The following is a 20,303-nucleotide window of genomic DNA, read 5'->3' on the forward strand; positions in this document are numbered from 1 at the left end:
TTAAGGTAATTCAGAGTTCAGGGGTAAGGAAAACATTGTCCGTATTTTCGAACTGCACCAACTCTTTGAGACCAAAGGAAGAAAGGTTTATTTTGTCCAGAACCTAAATTTTCTGTAGTACATAATGTAATTCAGCCTGTCTGAATAGCTCATTTGAACAATTGAAATACAGGGAGCCCAGAATAAGAATGAGGGCCCTTAATCCTGTATAGTTTAATGTAATGCCGGGATACATCCTAGAATATAATATAGTAAGCAGATAATGAAAAAGTACTGGCAAGGCTAGCAATTTGATGGCAAGGCTAGCAGTGTGATGGAGCTGTTGGTTTCAAGCAGGAGCCTAAAGAAATGTCTTCCTATGGTCTTTTGGCCATTGCAGAACTTTGGAAATGTTATGGTCAATTCATTAGAAAGAAACATCTGAGTCATTGCTGACAAATGTGATCTAATATTTATTTGTAGCATTTATAAAAGGTGGGAATCCAAAATATAGGGATCCTTGACTTGTCCATCAGAATTATAATGCAGTTAAACTTAACTATTACCAATATCCACTGTGGAAAGACTTACCATCCAAAACAGAATGGTTCTGGACTGTGACCTTCCTTTTAGTTTTGTACCTTCTTGTATGGTCAGGCTGTGGCTATTTTTATTTTTGTTTTATTGATACATATTCATATACCATGGTATCATCCAATGTGTACAATCAGTGGTTCACAGTATCAACATATAGCTGTGTATTTATCATAAAAAAAAAAAACAAAAGTAAAAAGTATTGGCAAACTCTCTTGAAGGATGGGAGAAAAAATATGGAAGTATTAAACTTTACCAACAGGGAATCCCCTGATACTGTGTCAAACATTAGAGACACGCAAAACAATAGGACAAGCCCTTGATCTTGAGGCTTACTTTTTTTTTTTAAACTTTTTTTATTAATTAAAAAAAAATTAACAAACAAAACATTAAGATATCATTCCATTCTACATATACAATTAGTATTTCTTAATATCATCACATAGTTGCATATTCATCATTTCTTAGTACATTTGCATTGATTTAGAAAAAGAAATAAAAAGACAACAGAAAAAGAAATAAAATGATAATAGAGAAAAAAAAGATTATACATACCATACCCCTTACCCCTCGCTTTGATTTACCACTAGCATTTCAAACTGAATTTATTTTAACATTTGTTCCCCCTATTATTTATTTTTATTCCATATGTTCTACTCTTCTGTTGATAATAGTAGCTAAAAGGAGCATCAGACATAAGGTTTTCCACATTCACAGAGTCTCATTGTGAAAGCTATATCATTGTTCAATCATCATCAAGAAACATGGCTACTGGAACACAGCTCTACATTTTCAGGCAGTTCCCTCCAGTCTCTCCGCTACATCTTGAACTTGAGGCTTACTTTTGTGATGCTTATGTAGGTAGCAGAGAAGCTTAGGCTACTTATAGGTATGCTTAAGAGTTACGGACCTCTTTTGTTGCTCGGATGTGGCCTCACTCTCTCTAGGCTCAACTCTGTAAGGGAAATCATTGCCTTCCCCTCAATGTGGAACATGATATCCAGGGCTGAAAGTCTCCCTGGAAGCATGAGAAATGACTCCTGGGAATAAGTCCAGCTCTGGCACCATGGGATCAACAATTCCATCCTGATCAAAAGGGGGAAAAGAAATGTAACTAATAAAGTATCAGTTGCTGAGAGAGTTCAGATAGAGTCCAGAGGCTACTCTGGAGGCCACTCTTACACAAGCTTCAGTTAGATGTTGCTACTTATCATAACTGGTCAAACCCCAGTCAAAACCATTCCAGCTAATCCTAAAGAACACCTGGGCCAATATATAAGATTCAACAAAGATTCCATGCACTAGGGTAACTTTCCAGAAACCTACAACATCCAGATGGGTCCCTGAACCAGATAAATCCTGAAACCTAGAGGGCTCAGCCTCTCCAGAACAGCAGCTAGTTCTATCTCCCTACCCCATACTATTGACATCCCCTTCCAACATGAAAAATTTGGAATGGGCATAGCCCAAATACCCCTGAAGAGTGGGCTAGAAAGATCAAAGGTGATGATGAAGTTATACAGAAAAGTAGGGTTTAATAAATGAAATCATTGCTGAATCGTTAATTGATATTTTCTTTTAGTCTCCAGTATCTTAGAGCAGCTAGAAGTAAAAAACTTAAGATTGTTGAATTGTAACCCATGCCAAACTCTGAAATCTGTTCTACAACTAATTGTTATGCTGTTCTTTGAAATATATAGGTTTTTTGCATGTTATTTTTTTATTAATTAAAAAAATTAACAACAAACAAAACATTAAGACATCATTCCATTCTACATATACAATCAGTAATACTTAATATCATCACATAGTTGCATATTCATCATTTCTTAGAACATTTGCATCTATTTAGAAAAAGAAATAAAAAGATAATAGAAAAAATAAAACGATAACAGAAAAAAAAAGATTATACATACCATACCCCTTACCCCTCACTTTCGTTTACCACTAGCATTTCAAACAATTTATTTTAACATTTGTTCCCCCATTATTTATTTTTATTCCATATGTTCTACTCTTCTGTTGATATAGTAGCTAAAAGGAGCATCAGACACAAGGTTTTCACATTCACAGTCTCATTGTGAAAGCTATATCATTGTTCAATCATCATGAAGAAACATGGCTACTGGAACACAGCTCTACATTTTCAGGCAGTTCCCTCCAGCCTCTCCACTACATCTTGAACAACAAAGTGATATCTACTTAACACGTAAGAATAACGACTCTGGAATCTCTCAGCCATTGACACTTAGTCTCATTTCACTCTTCCCCCTTTGGTGGAGAAGGTTCTCTCAATCCCTTGATGTTAATTCTCAGCTCATTCTAGGGTTTTTCTCAGTCCCTTGATGCTGAGTCTCAGCTCATTCCAGGATCTCTGTCCCACGTTGCCAGGAAGGTCCACACCCCTGGGAGTCATGTCCCACGCAGAGAGGGGGGAGGGTGGTGAGACTGCTTGTCTTGTTGGCTGGAGAGAGAGGCCACATCTGAGCAACAAAAGAGGCTCTCTTGGGGGTGACTCTTAGGCCTAAATTTTAAGTAGACTTGACCTAACCTTTGTGGGGTTAAGTTTCATATGCACAAACCCCAAGACTGGGGGCTCAGCCTATAGCTTTGGTTGTCCACACTGCTTGTGAGAATATCAAGAATTCAACTTGGGAAAGTTGAATTTCTCCCTGTACTCACCATTCCCCGAAGGGGGCTTTGCAAATACTTTTCCACTCACTGATAGAATCACTCTGGGATTCATCGGGGCATCACTCTGGACAAACCAACAAAATCTCATGTCCTACCTGAGATTCCAAGTACTTATGACGTTCAGTCAAACTATCTACATAAGTTATACTAGGAAATGCTCTAGTCAAAATATAAATTTTGTAACAAATAAACATTTTTCGCTTTAGTCTCACACATAAGGTGAAATTTTAAAATATTAATTACCATTTATTTTCAGCACCCTGCAATAATGACATTCCTTTGTTCTTCCTCTGCATGTGTTATTTTTCACAAAAAAGAAAAAAATGTTGATTGTGATAATAAAAAAATATATTCCTTCTAACTTCCTATGTTCTGGAGCAGCTAGAAGGAAAAATCTGAGATGATGGTGTGGTAGCCCATGACAGACTCTGGGATCTGTCCTGTAACTACATATTGAAAAGTACTTTGAAAACAATTGCTTTTTTCTTTCTTTGCTTTGTATATATGTTATATTACACAATTTTAAAAAGCTTTAAAAAAAAAAAAAGTAATGAGGACTTGAAATGCTAGACTGGATTTTGACAGTCAGCTTTCAGAGGCCCCTAGGGTTTGTTGTGTGGGCTTGCAGCACTGCTTTTTACTAGCAAGCTCTTTGTTTCCCAGAGGCCAGCCCAGTGCCTGTCACTTAGTGGCTCAGAACCCCCTGACCTGCCATCTGATATGGGCTTGGGGCTCTGTATGGGGCTGGTGGGGACAGGCTGGGAAACTTAGGGAAGTCTTGGAATTTCCACATAGGTTTATTCATTCTCCCCCAAGTTCAGGAAGGGAACTTTTCACCCTTTTGCTTGTTTCCCCGTCTTCCCTGTCTGGAAAAACCCTTAGAAATCTACCATGGGTCTTATTGTGCTGGCATCAAGGGCAGTGAAAGGGCCCCATTGACCAGGAGGCGAGAGACCCTGGTTGAAACAACAGATGGTGCTAGGCAGGCCAGCTGGCTAATTTCTGGGCAAGGCAGATGGAAAGAAAGGGGTGAGATGGTTAGCCTGGCTCCTCGGCCGCTCCCCCCACGTCTGGGCATTCGCTTCTGTTTCATACTTTGCCGTGGCGGCCTCACCCCAAGTCCCCTGCCAGAGGGGCCCTTATTCTCACTGCTGAGGCAGAAAGCAGGAACCCCAAGTCCAAATACTTGGTTTTATAGAAGCACGCTTACCCGTGCTTCTGGCTGATGTGCTATGCTGTTCTGGGTAGGCGTTTGTGGATGGACTGCACGTCTTCCCACGACAAGATACTACCTTGTTCCTGCTGATGAACAGGTTCTGACTTCTAGGTTTCTTTCTCACAAATTGAATGTTTAAATATAATGTTCGTAATAAGAACTACCTGAACTGCTGTAGGGAAGTGTTAACTGTGATGGCTCTATAAACTTCTGAACTCTCAGAACGTCTAATTTCTTTCTCCAGACATTCAGTGAAAATTAAGGAATTATTTGGAAATTGAAAAAACAAAATAGGATCTTTTCTATCAATCAGAAGATTTATTCTTTACTCATCTGCATGTGAATCTGAGAAGTGATATTTAATTGCCTAATGACGTATTTTAAATTTCTCACTGCAAAACAGAAAAACTTTATTTTTGTTTTTAAAAATGCCTTTTGCGGCTTTTCCTCCTTTGGAGAATGCCTGCACTCTTCTTTCTTTGAGTGTGTACTTTTCATACACATTAAAATTTTGAGCTGTACATACTGAAGAAAAAGAGACTTTCACATATCTAAAACAATTAAAAAGTAAATATGTGCTTTTTTTTTAAAGATAATATCTCTAGTTTTGGAGGGAAAAATCTAAAACAGATTAAAGTAAATAACTTAAATATCTGTTGATAATGTTTGGCAAAAATATTAATACTTAGCTAGCTGAATTGGAGAATGAATATTTTCCCAGTAACTTCAAAATTATCTGTCTTGGTCAATTTGGTTATTAAGACAAATTATTTAGTGTTGTTATATAGGGACAAAATCCTTTTTTTAATGAGTTTTAAAGAAGTCTGTTGTTTATTTAAAATGAATGGATTGTAAAATGTTCAAATTGGAAACTTCAGACCAGTCTACATTGTATATTATGTGTTTGAAAGTCTGGTTATTCAGAGACTATCATTTGGTTAGCCTGGGCATCTGAAATGATGCAAAATCTGGATACACTGAGAAAATGTGGTCTTGGTATTCACCTTTATGTGAAGACATCTGGCCTGGCTACATACACACACACACATTCACTCACACTGTCTCTCTCTCTCTCTCTCACATACACACACAAGTAAACCAGCTGAGAGTCACAGAAGCCAAGATTCCCCAGTGTTTTGTCGTTGTCTGGTTCATAGGACACTGGTTGTCAGTACTTACATATATGAAACGTAAATGACAGCGGGGCCCAGAGGCATGACAAGGAGAGGGCACTTGGAGTGGGGTGGTAGATGTGGCAGTGGCAGCCATGGTGAGGCCGTCGTCTCTGTCAAGGCATGGCATCTCGTCTGCGCTGAAATATATTTCACAAAGACAGATCTGTGTCATGACAAACAGTTGTCAGAATGTTCGTTTTCTAGAATGGTTGCCTGGAAAAAGAAGAGGTGTTTGTGGAAGAGGCAAGGGTTGGTGAGAAATTAAAAAGGGTAGATTGCATTTTTTCAAGGAAATATTTACGTAGAAATGGTTTTTCCTTCCTAACGTCGTAATGACCCAAATATTGATACTGTTCGTCACGTGAGGGTATTAAAGTCTTTTTAGGTATAATGTGAAAAGAGCCTGCTGCCAGCTCCTCTTGAGGCCTCTCCGCTGTCTAGGACATGCCTCTCTCACCTGCTGACACTCAGCTTCTCTCCAGGCGCCAGGCTTCCTCCCCTCCCTGCTCCACCACTTCTCTCCCCTCTCCTCCTCCAGCACTTTACTCCCGCGCCCCCCACCCCACCCTGCCCTCTTCCCACCCCTCTTCCCTGCCTCATTTTCCCAAGGCACTTGTCTCCCTCTAGTTTACAAATGTACTTTGTTTATTTTCTGCTCCTTGCCCTCTATGGTGCCATAAGGGCAGGCTATTTATTTTTGTTTTTACAATCTTCTTTTCTCTATTTCATTTCATTACTTATTATATAAAATAAAATATTTTTGTTATGTTTATTCACTGCTATATCCCCAGGGCCTGGAAGGGTACCAGTGTTACAGAATGCTCTTAGTGTATATTTGCTGAAGGAATGTATCATTAGTATGTCTCCACAGATCAGTTTTCCTACCGGCTTTATTTGTATTCTAAGTTTATCTTTAAATCAAGTGGCAGTATCCTCACAAGGCATTCTTTGTCCTGGAAAGAGAAATATGATTATACATCTTAAAAGAAAAGTAGATTTTTAGGTTTCTAATTTTAAAAAATGTTTTTCTATAACTGTTCCAGAATCAGGGACTTGAATAAGTTATTTCAAAATCACTTTGTCCAGCCAGCACACTTTATAGATGAATTAGACTGCCTCAAAGAGGCAGGAAGAAGTTAAATGATTTTCCCAGGAGCTCCTGAGAGATGGGCAGAGAGCAAAACCTTGGACCCCTGGATTGCTAACTCTGTGCTCAAAAGTGAACAGAGACTTAGGGGAAATAGGCCTTAGGGAAAAGGGCAGTGAGTCAGAGGGCAAGGGAGGTGTGTTAATTTAACACCACCACCACCCTTATTTGAGAATTAAACTCAGTAAAAATTAATTAAATTTTAAAAAAAACCTCTTTACAGTTGACTCAAATCTACAATGTTAAAAGTAGAGGAAGTAAGGATTATTGATCAGAGGCACCATCTTCCTGAAAATGTCACGTTTAGCCGTAACTCAGAAAAGAAATATACTGCTTAACTAACTCTTGTTTCTTTGTGTTTTAGGTGTGGTGTCATTAGTAGCTGTTCATCCTTCCACAGTAAATACCCTTGGAAAGCAACTCTTGCCAAAAACCTTTGGACAGTCCAATGTCAACATTGCACAGCAAGTGGTAAGGAGCCTTTTGACAAGGATGGGCTGTGGATATTCTGTGATTTGGGCTGGGGTCTTTACGAGTCAATCAGGAATAGGATTCATTTGTTTGCTCTTGTTACTTAAGATGTTCGTTGTAGTGCTTAGATTTTGACCCAAGGGTTATAATGATTGAGATTTTCCCCTCTAATCAAGATGTTCACTACTTTTTGCCCCTTGAATGGTTGGTAGTGCTAGATTGTTTACTTTCTTCAGTGCTTTCTAAGGAATATTATTTTATAGTGGTAATGATGCTTTCTGTATTTATAGAGGTTATGTTTTTCAAAGTACTTATGTGGACCTTACCTTGATGGATCCTTCTAATAATTGCATTTGGTAAGGTGGGTATTTGAGAGGAACCTGAGTCAAATCAGGAAAAATTAAAAGAAGTTAAAAATGTCAGGACAGCTGCCCATATGTTGGCACACAGGTAGAAAGCACCTGAGCCCAAAGTAGACTCCAGGGCTCCTAGTTCTTCTCCCATGTTCTTGCCACCGGCCCTAGCACACATACTCTTCTCTCCTTGCATTCCATTATGTTCTCCTCTTTTGCTCACTTAACAGTCTAAACTCTTAGTCTAACAAGTATTTTGTCACATGTTAAAAGTCGCCTTGGAGTAAGGAGGAATGGAGTTAGCGGTGGAGTGCTGGTGTGTGCCTTGTGCCTTTGCCTCCTCGATAAGGTAGATGTCCTTCTGGGAAACAGATGCAGGTGCCCACGAGGCCCGGGTTGTGAAACTGCACTAGAGGCTCAGAGGGGAACAAAGTGTTTAACGGTGCAGAGTTCCCATATTGTAGGGTTAAGACCCTTCAGGTGGAGGGTGCACGGGTGGTTCACGGGTAGGATGCTCGCCTTCCAAACGGGAGACCTGGGTTTGATTCCCAGATCATGCACTTTACAAAAGAAAAGAAACCCATCAGGTGGTTACAGGAGGCAGTGGAAGATTGCCACCAGAACCAGAGAAGGACAGTGGCCTCCCTCATGGGTCTGATAATACAAAAAAAGGCCACGATGTGGTTGCTCAGCTTGCAGCACACCCCAGCGTTGGCCACCACTTTCCTTCCCTTAGTAGTTTGCTGTTTCTGCTGTTACTAACACTGTCTTTTACTGATTTTATTTCCTTTTTTATATCCTTCACCCCCTGCTCCACACACACACACACAGGCTGATGGGTTCCAGTTCTTTGCCCATCAGAGACATATCCCAATCAGAATTCTGCCAGAGGAGGGGGCTTTATTGCCTCTAGGCATCAAAATCAGTTCTCCTGATAGACGGGCAGGCAGGAATATTTAATCAGAGATGAACGTGCATAAGCATAGACAGAGGATACTAAAGATTTTCAGTTCCCCCTCAGTCATAGGTGGTTGGGTGTGGGTTCTTTCCTGTATCCTGCCCTGCTCTGACTGCTCCTAGGCTGTCTAGCCTGCACCGGGTTGCATGCTTCTGGTGCTTCCTGCCAAGTCCTGGGCTTCAGTGGGAAGAAGTCCCCTCTCCAGCCCTGCTATGCCACCCGTCCTGCCCGGCTGCTGGAGATGCTGGAGAGGATGCTGCACTGCCCGCCCCAGGCCTGCAGAGCTGTACTCCCTCCGCAGGGGCCCACTCTCTTTGGGAATTATATGGTTTCCATCCTCTGTTGGTGGCAAGAGAACTTCTATTTGGAGACAGAGTTGGGGGCAGGATCCCCTGCGGTAGCTTTGTGCTTTCTCTGTCAGGGATCATTGGTCACTTTTATGGTTTATATGGTTCTCCTTCACTCTCAGTTTAGGGAGTATACTTTGTAGGTAATAATTTTTTTTCTTTAGAAACAAATTACTGCATACCACTGATATTTTGGTCATTTTCATGTTGTAGTCTTTATTATTAATTCTTTACTGCTGTTTCCATTTTATTTAAATACACTGGAAGTTTTCTAGGTCCCATCAGTGGATTTTAGGGTTTTTGAGTTTTAAACAAGAGCTTCTTGTTCCTGCGGCGTTTTCCTCGTGCACATTTGAGAATACCTCTTGGCTAGCATGCAGCCCATGGGCCTCTTCCCGGCCTGGTTGGTGTTTATTAGGACCTCTTACTTTGACTTGGCTTTTTGTGAGTTTGAGTTTATAGGTAGTACCAGAGGTAGCATGGCTGAGTGAGAAGGAAATGGGGTTTTACTATCAGACCGAGCTGTGTTCAAATCCCAGCTTTTCCCATTATGAGCTGTATTTGCTAGGTAATTCATTGTAATTGCTCCCACTGATTCATTCCCCTCATGAGTAAAAATGATAAAATTTTGCTTTTCAGGATTGCTGTGAATTATTGGAAGTGCTGGCATGTAAAAACCTTAGTAAAATATTTGATATATAACTAGTTTTCAGTGAATGCCAGTTTGAGTTTTATAGATAGTGTATTATAAAAGAGCAGTTCAGCATGGGAATAAACTTCCTTAATTACAGCAGTAGTTCTGTCTTTGTTGCCAGTATCAGTAGTTGGGACAAAGATTGACATGAAGATTATCTCACGTGATGGGATTTAAAATTTACCCGTCTGGAAGCTAAGTTAACTATTTGAGTTAAGTCGGTTTGCGTGGAACCAGTAATGACTATTTTACGCCTTGTAAAATCCCATTTCTGTGAATTAAAACTTAAATCTTGCAGGTATCTCAAACTGTTTTTTTTTTTTTTTTCTTTTCTTAAATCAGTTGTTTCTGATAGCGATGATGTTTAATTCCTTGAATGAGTGAGAATGTGACAGGGGAGCGGGCGTGGTCAATGGACTTTCAGTATTTGCCGCATCAGTGTGCTGGGCGCCCTGTGGTCACAGCCCGTGTCCTGGGAGTTTGCATTCATTGCTGGGAATGAGGTCGTATTCTGAGATTGCCATCCTTTAGAAGACTCAACTTCTGAAACACTGAGATATTTTTAAATTATCATAGTGCAAAGGATAATACAGGTGGAAAAGTGCATAAAACTGAACATGTACAACGCACTGAAGCAGACACCTGTGTAACCACCACCCAGCTAGGAAATTGACTATGGGGAGTACCCCAGAATGTCCCCTATGCCTCTTCCAGTTATGACCCTTCCTTCCCCCTCAGAAGCTGACTTTTATGGTGAAAAGCACCCTTTCTTTGTATAGTTTCACCACCTGAACATCCCTCTCTAAACACTGTAGCTTTGTCTCTGGATTCTTTATATAAATGTAACCATACAGTTTGTCTACTGAGAATGTTTTAATCCCAATTTTTAGAGTATGTAAAATTAAGGTGCGAAAGAGGTGTCCTTGCCCTGCATCTTATTTCTCCATGGTTGTTCTCTTTTCCTCAGGCCAACCTTAGGAAGGGGGCTAGATTTGAAAACCCAGTGTTCAGCTTGGAGGTAGTGAGGTTGGCTTGCTGGGATGTGGGGGGAAGCCAGGTGTCCCAGGTAAGGCTGGCCAGGTTGGTCTCTACTAGGCCTCTGAGGTCAGACGTGCAGGTCTTCACATGTCTTTAAATGGCAGGGTAGCGTTGTGGGACCTGCAGGCCTGAGCTGGATCCAGGTGGTCAGTGTAAAGACCAGGTGGTCTCTACTACCACTTCCCAGCCCTCTGGCTTCAAGCCACATTATTTACCTTCTCTCCATGCTCAGCTCAAGTTCAAACAGTAACGCTGCCTATTTTCAGAATGGTTGAAACGATGTAACTGAAACTCCCTGTAAACTCAGTGCTGGGCCTAGTTATTCTTCCTTCCTTCCTCCATGAGGGGCCAAGCGGTGATGTTTCTCTTGCACCTCCGTGGGAAACGTGAGGGGTGGAGACGAAAGCCACCATCATCCTAGAGAAACGGTCATTCACTAAGAGGAGGCACCTGTCACCAGGGCATCCCTGAAACACTCCATACGTAATAGGCTCTTTTCTTCTCAGGCCCCTGGGCTGCCGACTTGGAATAGTAGGTGCTCCCAGGTGGCTCTTTGATTTCAGGAGGCAGATGGAACCCACCCAGCGCTGTGTGGGATCAGCCATCTGCTAGGATTTAGGGGGCAAGTACTAACCCCATGCTACTGAGGCGTCTGTACAGGACCTGGTGTGGCCACATGTCCCCGGCCACTCCCCAGCTGAAATAGCATGTTTTGAAATCTTGTTCCCTTTCCTTCTTCCTCAAAGACTTTAAGCTCTTAGTTCTTGCTGTTCTCTTCTTACACTGCTCATCTCCCCATCCCTGTTTTCTTTCTCTGCTCTTACCTTCTTGGGTCCCCTGTTCTCGCAACACTCCCTTAGTTGGTTGCTCCTCTGTTTTTACTGATGCACAGTGCGCATCATCATGTTTGTAGCTAAATTGTGTAAAAATGCAGTAATGGTGAATAGCAAACTATTGCTAGTGTTGGGTGTGTGTGTGCACAATAGAAAAAACCCTTCTATGGTACAGACACCTAATCAATATTCGGCCTAGTCTGTATCGAAATCCAGAAAGAAAGAGGAAAAAAAAGACTTGAGCCAAATAGATGTTAGAACCTCTGTGCAGTGTAGCTCGTGTTTATTCTAAAGAGAACTCTTCAGGCTGCTACTGAGAAGCTCTTACTTTACTCACAACACGAACATTCTTTTTTTTAAACGAACAAATTCTTAACCTGGTGACTACTAGTTTTCTGATGGTCAAGTCCATGATTGATTAAGAACAGCCAGTTACAGGGGTGTAAGGGATATATAATGGCCAGTACAGGAAGCCACATGTAGAGCCGGGAGAAGTGATAGCCCACTGCCTGAGGGGAAAGGCAGAAAACAGGAAAAAGCAGATATAAGTATTCAAAAAATATGCCACCTTGGGTGCACTTAGTGGAGGAGAAGAAAACCCACACTTTCCAATGTCCCCAAGGACGTGAGTGTCAGCAAGCAGCAGGGTGTCGAAACCTCCGATTTCCGGGAGGTGAGGTGTGCACCAGGAAGTTTCCTACAGGGGAAGCTGTCATTTTATGAAGATTTCCATGTAATATAGTTCAAATAAAAAGTAAAGAGAGTAAACTCAGTTTTTGCTGAACTTAGCTTTTTATAGTGACTTATCCCCTGAGCATTGTGAATGCGTAGCCAGCATGTTTGTTCTGAGACTAGGTTGCTGTGCTTTTTTTTTTTTTGAGATAACACTTCATCAGTGGTTGAGAGTCTCTTTGTCTTTAATTTTTGCCTCCAAGGCCATGTATGCTACAGGTACAGTCAGCTCAGACCAGCTGATGGCTGATGCTGAGGAAGCTAAGGAGAACTCAGGCTTAGCCACATCACAGATGTGTTCCAGGTGCTTAATTGAGTTCCTGTTATCCAGGAAAAAAGTTCATTCATTTTAATAAGCAGTTATTGAGCATTTGCTCGGTACTTGGCCCCCTGGTTTTCTGTTCTTGTAGAATAATTTAATTGGTATGTTCCTGTCTGGGGGTTCAGGAACAATAAAAACAGGGTCATCTTGTCTTAGGGACAGGATGGAGTGTCTCATGGGGTCATGACATTGAATTTAAGTAAGTTCTTTTCCAAGGGAGGAGAAGATGCATGTAAGAACACTTAAGAATTCTATTTTAAAAGCCCTGACTGATTCGAGCTTCTCCCCATTTGCCCTGGGTGTGCTAAAAGCTCAAGAGATGTTAGCTTTTCAAATCTTAAATTTACTTTCCAGAGAATATAACCAATCAATTTGAAGTAAAGAAATATGCCTAAGTAAGTGCTTTAAGTCAACAAATCTTCCTTGTTTTTCAAAGTGTTTTGACCCTTATCCTTAATAAAAAATACAATTTACATTGTAAAACAGTACACTGAATTGCATGTGTACTTATATTTAACAGAAATAACAATTTCAGAAAACATTACGTGTGCGAGATATGTTCTCTTTTCTATATCATTTTTCAGAAAATTCACTAATTTGATTTTATGGCTTACTAATGAGGGTGATCCAAGTTTGAAAAACTCTGATTATTGGAAATTTAAATATGTAAATATTAGATTGGCATGGAAATGCAAATGAAAATTCAGTTGAACTGTTTTTCCTTTGATGAGTTGTAGCTTGTGTGTGGACAGTTAAGCCCAGATTATCTGGATTTAGAGACAGGTAATTTTAAAAAGTCCCTCTGTCAGCTGTTCACAGGGCCATGGCAGGTAACGTGTTTATCCCACTAAGAAGGGGAATTAAAGGCAAGCAGCCGGCTTAAAATAACCCAGGAACAGTAGCCACAGAGAAGCTCTTAAAAGATATATTCTCTTCTCTCCTGGGTGGAAGCTTTTCCCCTGACATTCAGGAGTCTAACTTGAATACATTTCACTGAAATGTCTTAATGTCCACACAAGCAGTTTAATCACCGAGGCATTTTGCTTTGTAGTAAATTGGATTTCTTAACATTTAGTGAGAAATATGCTTCTAAATAATTCTACTGAATCAGTTCATTGATAAAGGTAAAAAGATCATGCAGTAAGGTCTTTGACAAGTTGACATTTTAATTGGTTATATAGTCTTATTTATTCCCAAATATTAATATTTAAATATTAATCAATAGATTTAAAATTGTAAGTCCTTATGGCAAAAGGCAAACCACATAGTCACTCCTTTAATGAAGAAATAATTATTGAACACTTCGGCACCCTACAAAAGGAACGATGTCTGGCAGGTGGAGGCCGACTGATAAAAGTCAGTCCGTTGGGACAGCTAAGTAGTTGGCTAGTTTGATCACTGAGCGTTGCTGTTGTTGCCAGATGTATAAAACCCACGGGTGGCCTTGTAGTATCTTTGGCCGTTCCTGCAAATACCATGAAGTGGGTTGGGTTAAAAATTGGAGTTTAATGGCTCATAGTTTTGAGGCTGAAAGAAAGACCAAATCAAAGCGATGCTTCCTCTGCAAAGACACTGTCCTTCAGGGGTGGCTCCCGAGATCCTTGGTCCTGGGCCTCTGTCACCGGCAGTGCATATCGCGGCTTCTCCTGGCCTCTCCCTTCTCTTTCTCTTTCATTGACCTTTAGCTTCTTGCTTTCAGTCCCTCATTTGAATTCCATTCTATTTACAAAGGACTCCAACAGTAGGATTAAGATCCATTCCTACTGAGGTGGGCCACACCTGAACTGAAGCAACCTCATCCCAAAAAAGGTCCTCCTTACAATGGGTTCCCACCCACAGGAATGGATTAAGTGTAAGAACATGGTTTTCTGGGGTCCATACAGCGCCGGGCCACCACCGGTGGTAAATTGAACCATGTAAGGTTTTGCTCCCCTTCCGCTGACGCTGTGTGCTGAGATCCCAAAGACCGTGTCAACTGAGAGGAAATACTGTGTCCAGGTGTTGGTGATTGGTGTGTTGCTCGCTGTACTGCCTGCCTGCCTGCCTGCCTGGTGAACGCTGGCTGTGTCTGTAATCCTAAACTTGCTTTTGTTTTGAGAGCTGCCTGTGTGTGTGCGTGCTTGGTTGACCTGTTTTTAGTGCCACTTAAGGATACACTTTTGTCCATACTTCCTTTTAATAGAGGAAGTAAAAGAGGGCGAGAGGAGAATTAGAAATGTTGTTGAAGTTCCTCATACAGAATTCTGCATCTGGGATAATTTGTCAACATTTACTGTCTCTCCCTCCCCCGCACCCCTATCCTTAAACTTGAACTTTATTGAGTTTCATTTGCAGCTTAACAGCTATTCATTCACCACTGGAAGTGTGCATTGTTTTTGCTTTTGGCTTGCTTGAGCTGATTGAACTTTCTTGTGGCTTTTGTTTAATTTGAGAAAATGTCAGGTCAGTGAAGGGAAAAATAAAGACACATTTAGAATAGCTGTGATTATATCAGTCAATATTGCAAAAGCGTCAGTTGTTGGGTACTTATATTACCATTGTTCTTTCTAACTCTTTGTGGTTAATAAAATTCAGAAGTGGCTGTAGATAATGAAGCGTCATAATATGGGAGATTTCTGATTGTATTCTGAATTGTCTTTTTTAACTGTAGGTAATTGGTACACCTCAGAGACCTGCAGCGCCAAATACTATCCTGGTAGGAAGTCCACACACCCCTAACACACACTTTGTATCACAGAACCAGGCTTCAGACTCCTCACCTTGGTCTGCTGGGTGAGCAAAATTCCTCTCAAACTATTAGAAATTAACAGAAATGCTTAGAATATTAATCTTGAAAGTTCTCCATTGTGGCCAGATATGTTGTGTGATCATGTAATAGGGCTCCTGCGTAGCTTTATTTTTTTCAGCGCTATTGATGAAATCAGCCTATTTTTATTTTAAAAAAGCGTTCAGTGCCTACCCAGGACAGCTATCATGAAAAGTACAGTTTCACCTCAGTAAATGGCAGGTCAGACCACTGGGAAAGCAGTCCTCCTGCAGCAGTGTTTTGGTGCAATCATTACACTTTAAGGTTTTATTAGCTCTTGGCAGAGGAAGAAGAAGAAACTGGCTTCATCACCTCAGTGGTAACTTTGAAACTTTTCGTTGTCTGCACTGGGAAAATAACAGTTTAGGAACTGCAGTATAAATGCAAGACATCTCGTAGTGATGCACCCCCATAACCGTAAATCTAATTTTTAATGGCCCCATTACCTAAAACCTCTGACAGTCCCACCAGGATTGATGATTTCTTCCATTATAAAGCAGAATCTGATGTGAAGATTTATTTTGCTCAAAGTTCAGCCGCCTTTCCTTAAAAACAAACAAAACAATAAAAACCCATCTCTATTGGTTATAAAGCAAACAGTCCCATTTAGAAAGTTTAACTAATTAGAAATTTCCAGTGTTCCTTTTCCTGGATATGGTGACTTAGAAAGTTTGGAAATTTGTATCTCCTCCCCACGAGCGATCTGAAACACTCATCTTGTTTAGCAGTCTGGCATCTGTTATCATGGGGTCCATCACAGCCTAAGCATTTGCCGTATGTCATAGCCTGGTAAAGTTTACACTAAATATTCCCAAATTTACACTAAAAGTTCTCATATTCCTTGTCAGGTCACATCTTTAAAAAGAAAAGAGTAATGTTTAGTGTACTCTTATGTATCAAATCTATAACTGACTCCCACCCTTTTAGATGTCTGACACATTTTTCCTGACATTCAAAGATGTGGTAATAAGATCTGACCCCTTAAATATTTATTTTCTGACCTTTAAAGAACGAAACCAAACCGTTGGACCACCCACACTAATGATGCACTATCTCCTGTCAAATAGCTAATTTTCCAATGACTTGGAATAATGAGGAAATCTTGGCCTGATCACATGAGATCTGTTGGACCAGTTGGACTTGGGTCCCTTTTGTGTAACTTACTACGTCTTTTAGGTAATAGTGTATCTTATTGCAAGGTTGGCTCTTAAGCATGCTCACAATGGCCATTTATTTCTTTTCCTTTGTATTTTTGAAGGAAACGCAACAGAAAAGGAGAGAAGAATGGCAAGGGTCTGCGGCATTTTTCAATGAAGGTTTGTGAGAAGGTTCAGAGGAAAGGAACCACTTCATACAATGAAGTGGCAGATGAGTTGGTCGCAGAGTTCAGTGCTGCTGATAACCACATTTTACCAAATGAATCAGTAAGTATATGCTGGGCCTCTCATGGCTGGGAATAGCAGAGCTACATGTTTGTTACCTTAGCCTTTTTTGAGTCAGAGCAATTACAGAGTTAGAGAAAATGTCCAACGACAGTACAAACATTTTTTTACTTGAATCATTTGTTGCTGACATATTTCTCCATCATCCCTGAATGTGCATTTCCTCCAAACAAGGACATTCTCCTATGCAACCACAACGTAACCATTAAAACCTGGATATCAGTATCGACACATTACTACAATCTGATTTGCAGATCCCATTAAAGTTTCACAGCTGCCCCACTACGTGTTCTCTGTAACAGAAGGAACCAGTTTATAGCCACATGTTTCATTTGAGTGTCACATTGCTTTGGTCTACTGCAATTTGGAATATTTCTTCAGTCTTTCCTTAGCTTATGTGACCTTGCCTTTTTTGAAGACCACAGGATCTGATCTTTTTGTTTGGTTTTATAGAATCGTCCCTAAGTTTGGGTCCGATATTTCCCCAGGCTTAGATTCAGGTTACACTGCTCTGGCAGGAATGGCCACAGAAGAGTTGACTCTGCCTTCTTGGGGCATCCTATTGGATCAGGGATGCCCAGTTGTGATTGGTCTTATGACTGGAGATGTGAACTTTGGTCATTTGATTAAGGTGGTGTCTGCCAGCCTTCTCCACAGAGAGGTTTCTCCTTTATTCCATTGCAGTTAATAGGAATATGTAAGGAAGTACTTTAAGACTGTAAATAATTCTGTTTCTCATCAGACTTTCAACTTATTTGTTCTTTTGCTTATTTATATCACTGTGGATTCATAGTTTCCTATTCTAATCTGTTACCCTCCTTGTTTGTTTTGATGCTCAGAATTGGCCCAGATTTGCCTAGTGGGAGTTCCTTCAAGCACATTGAAAGTTTGTTCACACTAGTACCTGAAATTCCAGGCCTCCATCTCAGGGCTCATTTTAGTTTTCTCCCTTTCCATGTTTATAGTTCCCTTTCTGAGACAAAAAGTTGACTTCCATTACCCTAAATATGTTTACTTTTTGATGAATATCTGGAATGGAATCAGTCCCCTGCTGCCACCACCTTTTCTGACTCCAGCCCAGGTACCTCCCATCTTAGCCCTTCTTACGTTCTGATATCCACAGGGCCCCAGGCCTCAACACCCCACCTCAGGCCACTGTGGGACTGTTCCCTACAGCCCCCACCTCCCCCACCCCAGGTTTGGGGCATTTGTTCAGAGAGAATGTAGGAGCTGCTATGATAGATTTATACCATATGAAATGAATGAATGAGCTACCCTCTTAAGTATGTTCACCTAGCCTGAAATTTAAGTTGTTCATTTACAAGTGGTTTTGAATCTTTTTGCAAAATTAATGTTCTGTTTTCACCAGGCTTATGACCAGAAGAATATAAGACGACGAGTCTACGATGCCTTAAATGTCTTAATGGCCATGAATATTATCTCCAAGGAAAAGAAGGAAATCAAATGGATTGGTCTGCCTACTAACTCGGCTCAGGAATGTCAGAATTTAGAGGTACACACGTAACCACGCCGTTTTTTAAAAAATGTCCTGTAAATATGTCCCCAAACTTCTGCTTAAAGCAGAGCCTTTGTGTCTTTTCCACTCATGAAGTTTTTAAGGTTTTTTTGCTGCATGACCTTGTGCTGTCCGTGCCTTGTCAGGGCCAGATGAGCAGGTGTGTTCCTATTCCTCAGGTGCAGTTGCTACCCTGTATTTTTCAGTCTCTGATACTAAGCAGAAATAGGAAACATTCCTGCCCCTTTCTTTACTCTTCCATTTAACATTGATGGGAGTATGCTTTACAGCCTCACTGAGCTCTACAAACACTCAGCTGCTGGTGGAGTTAAAGAGTTGTGTTGCCCCTCAAACCAGTTTGTTAAACTCTAGTGTAGGTAAATTTGGAATTCTAGTTTGGGAAATTAAAAAAAAGTATTGATTTATTGTGGCCATATCCAAAGAATGAGAAGAGAAGGAGAAGAATATGTAGCTTTGAAATCAAAAAGTAACTCACCTGGATCCTGTAGCATCTCCTACATCCTAGACCCATTTGCTTCCCTTCCTGTTGGATTCAGGCTAAACACTTTTGGCAAGAACCTCCTTAAGGGATGTTGTGTGGATGTGGGTTTAAAAATATGCTCCATAAACAACTTGTGATGATTTCTTGTATTGGTGGTTTGTTTTGAAGGTAGAAAGACAGAGAAGACTTGAAAGAATAAAACAGAAACAGTCTCAACTTCAAGAACTTATTCTACAGGTAACAAAATACATTACCTTTGGCAGCATGTTAATTGTCCATTCTTCTACTGACGGAGTTCCTTCAGCAGCAATATCTTGTGGTTGGAGATCATACTCCTGCATGGTAAATAAAATCTCCACTTTGAGATTTTGAATGCGAATTTCATAAGTATTTATTGAGTTCCTGCGCAGGTGTTGTCAGGGACACAGGCTCACAAGACATAGGCCGTGCTCCCAGATTGATAGAGAAGAGAATATGTGTGTGTGTCCTTGCACTTGGAACAGTGCCTCATTGGCACCAGGGATTGCTTAACGGGAAAGGTGAACATTCTTAAAATGTATGGTCAGATGTGCATTAAGTACATGCTGCGTGCCAGGAGCTGGACTGAGTCGTGGCCGTGGTAGACCTGGGTGTTGTCTTTCGGAGCTGCTGTGCTAGTGAGTGAGGCAAACAGTGAGCAGAATACATGAGACTTAGTAGGAACAAACTGTCTGCAGGATCAGTATGTGTGTGTGCAGGGCGTGCCATCTTGTGTGGCTTGCAGAGGTCGCCCAAGTGTTGACATCTGCCAAAGCTAGAACTAAAGAATGAGAAGGACCCAGTCACATGAAGTTCTTGGAGGGGAGTGTTCCAGCCAGAGGAAATAAAAAATGCAAAGGCAAGGCCTGTGTAACTGGACAGTGATTTAGCTCCAGGAACTGACTGGAGGGTCGGGCAGCAGCTGAGCCCACGAATTGGGATTTGCTGGGGCATGTTCGGGAGGAGGTAGCGCTGAGCAAGGCTGTGAGGGGATGGAGGGGGTCCTTGGGTGGCACAGGGGGCCGCTTGGCTAAGCCTGTGGCGGGCTGGGGGGTGGTCAGAAAGGATCCTCCAGCCCCGTCTTGGACTCCTCAGTGCTCCCTAAGGAGGGTATTTGTTAAATGGTGGGGAGTCATTGAGCATTTCCAGGAGGATCACAGGGTACTTTAGAAGGATGAATTTGGCAGCAGTTAATGAAGTAAGTGCGGTCGGGAGTGCCTGGAAATAGAACAACCGGGTAGGAAACTGGAAATTGGCATGTGGTCCAAATAAGAAGAAGGGGCAGCGAGGACACAGGGAGAGTGTGCCTGGAGGCCTTAAGGAAACAGAACTTCACATTTGGAGGTCACTGTGGGCGTCAGGGGTGGGGGAGGGGTGGGGCAGGCAGTAACGGAGTCTGAGGTTTGGTCCTAGAATCCTCAGGAAGTGGTGAGTCCAGTGACCACTCAGAAAGGTCAGGAGGAGCA

The 20,303-nt window shown here is 41.3% G+C and overlaps 1 protein-coding gene and 1 pseudogene across 7 annotated transcripts in view; both read left to right on the plus strand.

The window, feature by feature from the left end:
- The window catches only part of TFDP1 (transcription factor Dp-1), a 121,814-nt gene that overhangs the window by 90,722 nt on the left and 10,789 nt on the right, over window positions 1-20,303 (plus strand). For all 7 annotated transcript variants that reach the window (XM_077158759.1, XM_077158761.1, XM_077158763.1 and 4 more), the window contains 5 exons: window positions 7,170-7,276; window positions 15,204-15,325; window positions 16,618-16,783; window positions 18,171-18,314; window positions 18,988-19,056. In XM_077158759.1, coding sequence (XP_077014874.1) covers window positions 7,170-7,276; window positions 15,204-15,325; window positions 16,618-16,783; window positions 18,171-18,314; window positions 18,988-19,056 — 608 coding nt within the window. The remainder of the gene's footprint in view (window positions 1-7,169; window positions 7,277-15,203; window positions 15,326-16,617; window positions 16,784-18,170; window positions 18,315-18,987; window positions 19,057-20,303) is intronic.
- Window positions 294-422, plus strand: LOC143681957 (small nucleolar RNA SNORA2/SNORA34 family; annotated as a pseudogene).

Source organism: Tamandua tetradactyla, chromosome 4, assembly GCF_023851605.1.
Source record: "Tamandua tetradactyla isolate mTamTet1 chromosome 4, mTamTet1.pri, whole genome shotgun sequence".
In the NCBI taxonomy this organism is placed as follows: domain Eukaryota; kingdom Metazoa; phylum Chordata; class Mammalia; order Pilosa; family Myrmecophagidae; genus Tamandua; species Tamandua tetradactyla.